Source organism: Hemibagrus wyckioides, linkage group LG05, assembly GCF_019097595.1.
Source record: "Hemibagrus wyckioides isolate EC202008001 linkage group LG05, SWU_Hwy_1.0, whole genome shotgun sequence".
NCBI lineage: Eukaryota > Metazoa > Chordata > Actinopteri > Siluriformes > Bagridae > Hemibagrus > Hemibagrus wyckioides.
This window is the reverse complement of record NC_080714.1, coordinates 17,434,886-17,446,209: the sequence shown is the minus strand read 5'-3', so window position 1 is coordinate 17,446,209 and position 11,324 is coordinate 17,434,886. Positions and strand designations below refer to the sequence as shown.

At 39.5% G+C, this 11,324-nt stretch overlaps 1 protein-coding gene across 1 annotated transcript; it reads left to right on the top strand.

Moving 5' to 3' along the window:
- The first annotated feature begins 2,061 nt into the window (after window positions 1-2,061).
- rbm15 (RNA binding motif protein 15) lies at window positions 2,062-11,306 on the top strand. Its single transcript, XM_058389236.1, has one exon. It carries the CDS (start codon window positions 2,219-2,221, stop codon window positions 4,793-4,795), a length of 2,577 nt encoding a protein of 858 aa, XP_058245219.1. The 5' UTR covers window positions 2,062-2,218; the 3' UTR covers window positions 4,796-11,306.
- The last annotated feature ends 18 nt before the right edge of the window (window positions 11,307-11,324 follow it).

Sequence of the window (11,324 nt, the reverse complement as noted above, 5' to 3'; positions counted from 1 at the left end):
GTGCTGCCATTAAAGTTAATTTGTAACTATAAAAACTGCCCTGTTAATTCACAAAACACAGATCCACATGACACATCATAATATTGTTGTATAAGTAGCCAAATTCCAACACTTTGCAAATGATCCTTCTGCAAAATGATAATAAATTAACCTTCATTATTTCCAAATATTACGGTACAACAAATTTAGAGCAGATTAGACTTTATTCTAAAAGAAGGATAGACTGCAGGCCTGTATCATTTTACAATGAAGCCCCAATCCTTAGTCATTTAAAAAAAAAATGCAGTAATGTGAGGCTAGCATAATTCAGGAGGCCTTCAGAAATTAGCCAGTGTAAGCAAACTGCAATTTCTTGCTAACTCTTTTGCTAACTCATGCATTTCAAGAATACTTTCTGTCAGCAGATGTGCACTGCAAGCTTAAAGAATGAAATGGTAACGCACTGTACAATATTATGAACCATATTGCAATGTGTTTGCATAAGATACAAAGTACAACCCACACAGAATGAAATATGACACAATCCTTCAAAACCTTGTATTTTTTTTTTCAAGAGAAGTCATTACTGGTGCTTCTGGAAAAATACATTATGATTTCAGACTATAATACTCTAACCTTAACACCTTAATCATGTAACATACATGCAGACAGCACCAGATATCCACCGGAGTGCAGCATGGCCACATACACAGTATGTATGCGGTAATGCATGGGACATCTGGATCTAATGACTGCATGTCGGTCCTGTCTGCCACTAATGTGGTAGAAAGAATGACTAGGTAACAAAAAAATGGAATATACTACAATATTAACCTGTTCCTAGCCATAGTTCTGATAATCTGAGAAAGCCATAAAGGAAGATTGCTTCAGTGTTCAATTATAAGTTAAACATCAGATCAGCGCTGGACCACATTAAGTGCCATTCTGGCCTACTATGTTATGCTTTAGAGAGAGGACATGTGTTTTCAATAGAGGAGACACACACACACACACACTCCACACCCACAGCTTTGAATTCCAGCCTGACCCTTTGAGACAGACGTACTTCCTCCAGCTACAGAGGCTTTGCTCCCAATAATGTAATGATAAAATAAAATAAAATGCAAAAGCAAAATTTTTGTGAAATAATTACTGAGCATATAAAAAATATATTTAAAAAGCTTTTTAATAGTGTCTGGGTTAATATGATGTGCGTGCAGCAAATGAGGTCTTTTTGCTTAGGAAGTGGCACTGGTTTGCATAAACCTATATTTTTTTGTGGACTAGCTGTTTCTAGAAATAAACATCTTTAATTAAATGTCTAAAAAAATAATGTAATGACGATACATTTTTAAAAATTTTAGTTTAAGAGTAAAGAAATATAGCTACTAAATTAATTACACAACAGTTAGACAACAAATATAATAATAATAATAATAATTATTATTATTATTATTATTATTATATACACATGTATATTATAAATACAGTACAATAATAATAATAATAATAATAATAATAATTATTATTATTATTATTATTATATACACATGTATATTATAAATACAGTATAATAATAATAATAATAATAATAATAATAATAATAATAATAATAATTATTATTATTATTATTATTATTATTATTATTATTATTATTATTATTATTATTATACTGTATTTATAATTTACACTTGTGTGTCTACTTCCGAGCGTTTCTAAAACTAAAAATACACATGGCGACATCTCTTGGACATAAAATGAACATGCTGAATTTGCTTCTCGCAAAGGTCACCGGTCTTAGACGTAAAATAAAACCATTTGCCCCCATTTTTGCAGAAATGTGGGACATTTACAATGACCGGTCGTTTTAATTCGCGACGTGCGTGTATATCTATCAAAAATAACTACTGTAAAATCCATAAATACCATTTTAAGACTTTATTTCCGCATGCCACGAGGGCGAAGCATCTCTAAGCGAAGAGAAGTCATCTGGGCGTTTACGGACTTCCTTGATTAGCGTGAAGCACAGCCAATAGCATTGCACTCTGTCAGCTTAGTGGACCAATCAAATTGTTAGGGCGAGGAACGCTGTAGTCTATACAAGATGGCGTATGTGGTTGTTTTGCAGCTAAGATATTGAGCGAATTGCAGTATTTTCCCCGTTTAACTTAATGAATTGTTGTAGTGTAATCGCGTCGTAGTTGTTTGTTATAAGCCGTAGAGTCGCCGAATATCTATCATGAAAGGAAAAGAAAGGTCGCCAGTGAAAAAACGCTCAAGGGCCGTGGACGATGTTCGAGATAGGGGAGGAAGCCATCCGAGCAGCAAGAAAATGGGGGTTGTGGCGATTTCTGGCGGAAGCAACAATGGAAACAGCTCTTCCAAAAGCGAAGGAGGTTCGGCGAGAAGGAGTTTGCTTGGAGACAAAAGGGATAGCCGCGACTTTGACGGACATGCTTCTAGCCGCACGGGAAACAGTCATAGCTACACCAGCCCCGTTGTTAGCGCTAGCAGCAAGAATCACAACTCGAGCCTGTCGCTCGAGGCGGCCGCGAGAAGCAACTCCCGCTCAGAGCAACGCAGCCAGCTCGCCGCTAACGAGAGTGAGTACAAAACACTGAAAATAAGCGAACTGGGGTCGCAGCTGAGTGACGAGGAGATCGAGGACGGTTTATTTCACGAGTTCAAGAAATTCGGCGACGTCAGTGTGAAAATTAGCCGCGTTAACGACGAAAGAATTGCGTTTGTGAACTTTAGGAGGCCCGACGATGCCAGAGCGGCGAAACACGCCCGAGGTCGCCTGGTGCTCTATGACCGGCCTTTGAAAATTGAGGCTGTGTACATGAACCGGAGGAGAAGTCGATCACCCGTGGAAAAAGACCACTTTTCTGCAGTGGCTGGCCACAGACATTTGCACACTCAGAGGCCTCTGTCCCCTACTGGACTAGGCTATAGGGACTACAGACTTCAGCAGTTAGCACTTGGTCGACTTCCTCCACCCCCACCGCCTCCCTTACCCAGAGAGCTGGAGAGAGAGAGAGAATTTGCCTTTTATGAAGCCAGAGCAAGGCCGACTTACATTGCTGAACGAGCTGCTGCTTTTCGCGAAGAGGATTTTATTTCTCCCGAGGACGACCAAAGAGCAAACCGAACGTTGTTTTTGGGTAACTTGGACATTACAGTAACTGAAAATGATCTGAGGAGGGCATTTGACCGCTTTGGGGCAATCACTGAAGTGGACATCAAGAGACCCACTCGGGGCCAAAACAGCACATATGGCTTTCTTAAGTTTGAAAACTTGGACATGGCCCACAGAGCAAAGATCAGCATGTCAGGAAAAGTGGTTGGTCGAAATGCTATTAAAATTGGTTATGGAAAGGCGACCCCAACAACACGCCTCTGGGTAGGGGGCCTCGGACCTTGGGTTCCCCTGGCTGCGTTAGCAAGGGAGTTTGATCGCTTTGGCACTATTAGGACTATAGATTACAGGAAAGGGGACACGTGGGCCTACATTCAGTATGAGAGCTTGGATGCTGCTCAGGCAGCTTGCACACACATGCGTGGGTTTCCTCTTGGAGGTCCAGACCGACGGCTCAGAGTGGATTTTGCAGACACTGAGCATCGCTACCAGCAGCAGTTCCTGCAGCCGCTCCCTCTGCCCCACTATGAGGTTGTGGCCGAGTCCTTTGTTCACCGTGCAACCCCTGAAGCTATCAGGGTCAGAGAAAGAACTCCACCACCACTGCATTTTAGAGAACGGGAACTCTATGCCGGTGCAGAATGGCCAGCTCCTGCCATCCGTGAACGAGTAAGAACTCCTGCATTTGAGTCTCTGGAGCACTTGGAACGAGATCGGCGGCCCAGAGAGCCATGGTCCCTGGAGCGGGAGCTGCCGAGCAGAGATGCTGCAAGAAAACGACGCCTTCTAGAGGATGGACGCCACCTAGACTGTTCACCCGACAGCAGCAGTGAATGGGCAGTCCGGCGCCGGAGAGCCCCATCAACTGAGGGCAGCCCAGGAGGTAGCAGTCGCGACGGCCGATTCAGCGACTCCGAGCGGCCAACGAGAGCAGAGCGGCCGTCTCCAGCACGAGAGCGCCGCAGCAGCCTAGAGAGAGCTCCTGGAGAGAAGCGTCTCAAGAGCAGCAGCAGCCTGTCCGAGTCCAGCATTGGCGCAAGTCCATCAGAGAGAAAACGCAAAGCAAGTGAATTGAACAAAGGGCCATCAAAGAGAGAGCGAGCTGAAGGGAGCTCCAAGGGCAGCCAGTCATCCAAGCAGGACACTGGCGGGAAGCTGAGCATGGCCTGGAATGGAATGCTGCTGCTAAAGAATAGCAATTTCCCAGCCTGCATGCACATCCTGGAGGGAGACCTGAGTGTGGCCAACACCCTCCTGGTCGACGGCAGTACGGGAGGGAAGGTGACGCAGCTCCGCATCACACAGCGCCTTCGGCTCGACCAGCCCAAGATCGATGAGGTGTCGCGCCGCATCAAAGCAGCAGGTCCAGGCGGGTATGCCATTCTCCTTGCAGTTCCAGCCAGCTCCGACGATGCATCTTCATCTTCCTCATCAACAGACCCAGCAGCCTCAACCCAGCGTCCTCTACGCAACCTGGTCTCATATCTGAAGCAAAAGCAGGCGGCCGGGGTAATCAGTTTACCTGTGGGGGGCACTCGCGATAAGGACAATGCAGGAGTGCTGCACGCGTTCCCACCCTGCGATTTCTCTCAGCAGTTCTTAGATTCCTCTGCAAAAGCTCTTGCCAAAACAGAAGAGGACTATCTTGTCATGATCATTGTCCGAGGAGCATCCTAACAATCGGAACACAAACAAAAAAAAAGCATTGTTATAAAAAAAAAAAAATGAAAGAAATGTCTCATTTGCATGCTCTGTTAAGCCTGGTGCAGCAACCATAGTTTAAACAGTTATTAAAAGGGTATGTGTCATCTGTTCTGCCAAATGCGATGCATGAAAAACATCTCATATATAGCAAAATTGGTTTTCATATTGCAATATTTGCTCACCATTGCAAGTCGAGTTTCCAAACCAAATCATTGTGATACTGTGCAACTGTTTGAAAGAGTGAAAGATAAAAGGCAGACAATTTGAGAACTGAATATTTACCCTATACACTGTACTGCTTGAGAATCTTATACATGTTTGTTTAGCCATTAGATTGTAAGCAGTTCCCTATATGGATATTAACAAAAATGTTGGTTCATGTAGGTATATTATATATATTTTTTATTTAAAAAAAAAGAGGTTATTGAGTCATTGTGGTTTAACGCTTGGAACAATCAGTTAACGATGAAGAGAAAGTGTAACATAGGCCTAGGTGTGTAGTTCTATAGTTCACCTAAAGCAGTCCAGGTATTTCTCACTTAAAACTGCATGTTGACTGTTGTCCTGTTTTGAAACCTTTACGGGGTAGTTCACAGTTCAAAAGTTTGCAGATTATAAACTTTCATACACAACTGTACTTCAATACTAAAGTGTTTATCAGTGTGTAACTGGGCAAGCATTCATTAAGGCTACAGATTGTTTGTTTTCTTCAAGATTTTATTATACCCAAGTCATCTTATAATATGAATCAGTGACTTATTTTGGTCTTCTTTTTAATTCTAACATGTTTCAGAGCCACCGTTTGCACAGACCATTGCACATAGCTTATATAATTTAGATCTCCTCTAATTTGTCTTTTTGTATTTGACAAGATCTGAAAAGCTAGTTCTACTGAGACATTTTTCCATTTTTACTTTGCTTTTTACTCCTAGTTAATTTCTGTTCAGGATTGGTAATGTAGTCAGCCACTAATTTCTACTGATTTCAATGCTTTTATTGTTGTGTTGTTTTTTTAGTAATCTTGCCCATCAAATACAGTACAAAATACAGTACTAAGAAAACTTGATAAAATAGCAGTATGTAATGCATGTGGCTTTTTCATTTTTGTCAGCATTGGCCTCAGTTTTGTTCCATATGCCACATTAAAGGAATTGTTAAATTGATGTCCAGGTACCAGAATGTGAGTGCAAAAGTGGTCCTTCCAATTTGATAAACATATAAATGCCTATGGTGATGTAATTCTACTTTGAGCTATATTTCCCATATATTAACACACTTCAGTTGTCAGCTTAGGGCATACTTGAAGCAGGGCTGTACATTTAAAGGTGTTTAGTATTTTCCATTACATTAATAATGACTATGGCTCAGTGCAAAAACACAAAGCACTGTAATTGGGTAATACACATGATTGTGCAGTGATGATGCCACTAAAGAGCGTGCATTAATTATTGATTCAGCTTTTCATTGGACCATGTTTACATATGCAGCCCTAAATTTAAGTATGTTTTAAGTTGAATAATCTGTATTTGGATAGTCTGTTCTAGATGCATAGCAAACTGTTCTATGCCCCCACATCAGATTTTTTATTTTAGTTTCTTTTTTTGCCTTTCTATCAATGTAAAGGATTTTTTGGAGTGTCTTGAGTCTGATTATTAACAAATGTGTTAATTCCATCTGTATTATGCCATCTATCATTTTAAAATCACACTAAATTTGCATTTTTAAAACAGATTGATTTGTGAATTAAGATAATTTCAAAGCTGTTCTATATGTATGGATGAGTAGGAGATACTGTACTTTCAGTAGCCATCTCTCAGGATGAAAAAAGGACTGTTGCAGCAGAGGACTTCTCATGGCTGGAATCAAAATGATTGAGTTGATACAGGAGCCCTTTGGATGCAGAGGGGCAAGAGCTTTCCGTTTAGTGATTGTGTATTCTCGCTGAGAGAGCAGCTTCACACTTGTGTAAATGTTTTTGTGCTTACACTTCCCATATTTAAACGGAAATATGATCGTCTTGCTTTGTGGTGTGTTTACCTGGGTTCTTGAAGGAGAGGAAAAAAAGAGGAATCGCTCATTCACGCCTCGCACAGCTAAGAAATAGCTGTCCACATACACACAAAAAAGTGCACTGGCACTTATTTGATTTTGTCTTACTATCAATAAATTGTTTCATTTGAGGGAGAAATGTTCATTCCTTGGAAATGAATCGAAGAACATCTCCCGCTGCTTTGCGGTTGTGTTTCGATGGAATTGTTGCTGATTGTTTCTGCTCAGGAAAAAAAAATATTCCCATATGTGGATCAGGGATGACATTAAGAGCCAAGAGCGAGAGCATTTTATTGCCGTGTTGTTGATCAGTGTTTTCCACCCTTGTGTCCCGGAGTTGCCCGGCTTTGCTAATTAACAGCCCTTGCACACTCCTGCCCTAAACCTCCCCCTTATTCCCGAGGGAAGCGAGAGCAGAAAGAAGGGGGCTTTTGCTACTGTGCTCTCTGTAGCAGGCTTGTGCTCTGCTGCTGCCAAAAGTCAGAGGGGAGATCTTCACATAACAGACCTTCAGATAAGATTCGAGTTTTGTTCCAGCGCTACCAGTGATGTCCTCCAAGTTTCTTCCCTACCTGCAACAGCTGGAAGAGGTCAGGTCTGCTGTAACCCAGCTGCTTTGCATTGGCAGCACAACCACCACCTGCGAATTAAAGGTCAAATTTGAATACTTTCTAGTTCGGTGGAGCAGGCATTTGTTTACCTCATCCTTTGGTTTTTGCACATTTGATTTGATTTTTTTTTTTCCACTCCATTGAGATATCAGTACAGGAAGAGGATTTCCATGATCAGAAAAAAAGGAGAGCAATCTAGAAAGTAAAAAAAAACAAAAAAACGCCCTTCTAGGCCCCGAAGGAAGGCTGATAGTTTTGTTTTCCCCATTTGCGTTTGCGACAGAAGTATTAAACCTACACCTGTCCTAAATTGACCTGAAGTTCAGGTGTTGCCAACTAGACTGCCAGTTTCCTCAAACAGCACGAGTTAACACGTGGAGGAGGTACTTGCAAGAACCTTCAGCTGGAGAGGAAAAAAAAATGGTCCTTAGTAAACGGTTGCGTTCACCTTTATCACCTCTACATCAGGTCATCCAGCAGTGAGTGCCTGCCCGCTGGTGGTGAGTAGGGCTAGTGTGTGTGTGTTATACAGGGGACGCTGCTCAAAGCCTGCCTGCTGAAGGTAAGTATCAGTGTAGGACAGAGTAACTCACTCATGTAGAGGTTGAATGTTTATATTTGCCACTAAACTGACAGTTCCACAGATTATAATGACCCCATGTAGCTTTGTTATTAATATGACTGGAGAAGATTTTTGTCCAGCAAGTACTGCATTTTTATTAATATGTATTTAGATATTTGAATTCCTTCGTGCATGGGCTGATGTTCAGTAGTAATTCCACCCCCTTCTCCTTAAAAAAAAAAAAATGCTGTTTTTAGATAAAAAATAAATAAAAGCAGGTCAGGTTTAACTTTTATTGTAATTTCTAAATAATAAATAATCCTATCCCTCATAATATATGACTAGTATGTGGGAGTAACATGCTTTATAGAGGAGGTAAGTCTTGAACATAGGGGTTTACCATGGTGTTACTCTGGTCATGTTGTGTTTTAGTTCAGGACTAGGATTTCAATTCAGAGAATTGTCTCTGGATAGAGATTCACTCTGGACAGTTTAATTATAAAGGTAGGTTTAACTAAACATTAGGAAATGCCACCAATTATATAAGAAACTTTTAGGATCAAGTTGATTTGAAATCTTTCAATATAAACACTCATAAAGCTTTCCAATGTTCATGTGAATATTATCCCCTGTACAGAATTTACTGATTGGATGATGGTTACAAAATAAAAAAAAGAAACCTAAAATAACTAAATAGGAATGGTTCAGTGCCTGGTTCCAAGAAAGAAAGAAAGAAAGACCTTGTTGAGCGCCACAAACTCACCAGATTATAGTCCCGTGCTTTAGCCTGTGCACCCAATATTTTCTTTGTGCTCTCAGAGTGGTGAATGACCTTTTAGGATCTGAATGATGATGGTTTGATCAATATTATGGTTTTAAGCGGACACTTTAGATGAGAACTAAATCAGAAGTTCATTTGGCATCTTATCATCTGCAAGTGCTTTCCAGACATCCTTGTGAAATCCACTATTTGTGTGTGTGTGTGTGTGTGTGTGGTGTGAGAGAGAGAGAACAAGGGAAACTCCAGGATCTATTTGGGAAAGACTGGTCTATTCCTCTCTGATGAGCACAAATGCAATATTTAGCAAAACCATAAATAAGATGATCATCTGACAATTTGCTGACGAATACACAGATTGTTATGTAAATATTTAGACCACACATACTGGAGTTCTTTGCACAGTAGTACACAAATCAGAAGAACAGATGGTTGGCTTCAAATTTCTTTGACCTTGGAAGGTAATAAAACAGTATAAATGAAATATTATTCACACTGACAGCAGTAAAAAAAAAAAAAAAAGGCTTTATAACGATAATGATTTAAGGACAGTATACAGATAGATAGCTAGAGAAAGAGAAGTTAAAGGGGGAAAAAAACATACAAGGTCTTTATAAAATACTGGATTATAGATTATAGAAATCTCAAAATATTTAAAACATTTCTTGAAAAGATATTTCCCTGTTGGTGTCATGATCATGGAGAACACTAACACCATTGTGTATATCTGGTGCCTGTGAAGGCAAAGGTGTAGGATGTACTGTATTTTCAGACTCATTAAACTATTCAGTGAGCTTAATGTACTGTTGGGGTTGTTGTCCTGAAAAAACAACACTTTAATCAGGATAGAAAAGTTTCATCGTGAGATGTAGGTCATCATTTAGAATGACTCTGTATTGATTTGCAAGAACTCTGGCTTGCACACTACAGTGTTTTCTTGTTCTAAAACAACTGATTTAATCAACCAGCTGATTAACTGCCCTTGGTGAATGGAAGTGGATGTATTAGAGCAGGGAAAACATTTAAATGTGCAGGACCTGGCCGAGGCTGGGATCGGGTACCGTAGGGGAACAAATGGAGCCAAACAATGCCAACAAAATGCCCCTCTCAGCATGTTTTCCTGCTGTCATTTATTTGTATGTATATATAAAGTATTAGATTTGACGTCTGCTTAGAAATGAATCAGACAAATCTGCAGCACTTCCTTATTGTATGCAAGTATTGACATGTATATGGAAGGATGATATGTTGTTATTGAAAGAATGAACCGTCAGGATTGAATATGATAACAGTTGTGATCTGTGCACTTTAACCCTGGGAGAATCTGACCGTTTTAGAAAGCCAAGAAAACAATTTGGGTATGAGTAAGTTTAGCACAAGATTCAAAAGAGCCTTTGAGTCTGGGGATAGCTAGACATTGATGTAGATGGTCTAATATTTGAAACTATAGTAAAAAATTTATAAGATGGATTTTTGTTCATATTAATACTAACCTATTTTTTCCCTACTTACCTACATTCTACACTGAATCTTTCTAGGCTGATGTGAGAAACTCAACCACAGCTACAGTAATGAAGTTGTGAGCAGTTGGTCTCCATGAATACACTGTGGGTAATATTCTTCTCTCTTCTCTTTCAACACTTTCAGTGCTCTTATATTTGCTCACAGTACCAGCGGTTGTATTGGAACTTCAGTACAGACCCAGCTCATCTATAAGTTTATAAAGAACCCTGGGCTACGATTATTGCTTCTAAATCGTAAGTAATTTAGCTTTGTGTGCGATATATGTTTAGTAGAACTTTGTACTACATTTGTTTTTGCTATTATTATTATTATTATTATAAGTATTATTTATTATTAGTAGTAGTAGTAGTAGTAGTATTTATTATTATTTATTTTATTATTATTATTATAGTATTCATTCAAAATATTAATTGATAAATTAATTCACTTGTTTAATGGTGGGCAAACTGTTTTGAATCTTGCTGATACCATTTTGAACTGCAAATATGTATGTGAATCACAATAAAGGCAACAAAAATGACCAATAAATTAGTTTTTTCTTGTTACATTCATTCAACCTTGTAAACACAGTTTATATGAAATTCAGACCCATTTACCATTTGCTTTAATTTCAGTTATGAAAACCTTTACAATCATAAGAAGTCCACCTTTTTTTTTAAACCACTGTCAGAATTTATACAGAAACACATAGCCATATATAAAAGACAGACTTTATGTCCACACACAGTGAGTGGGCTACACTGAATTGGCACATTTCTTACACTACGTTGTAACTGTTTTATTCTTAGACTGCAATCTGTGGCTCATAGAGACGCCTTGGCCCCATGAGAAAAAAAGTCTTAGGAGATTAAATAAGCAGTGCTTCCCAATCAGACTGCATGGATGTTGAAACATGATACAACATTTTAAACAAACAACCAGAACAAAACTCAACAGTAGATTTTTTTTTTTTTTTTTTTTTTAACAGGAGTGTATTCA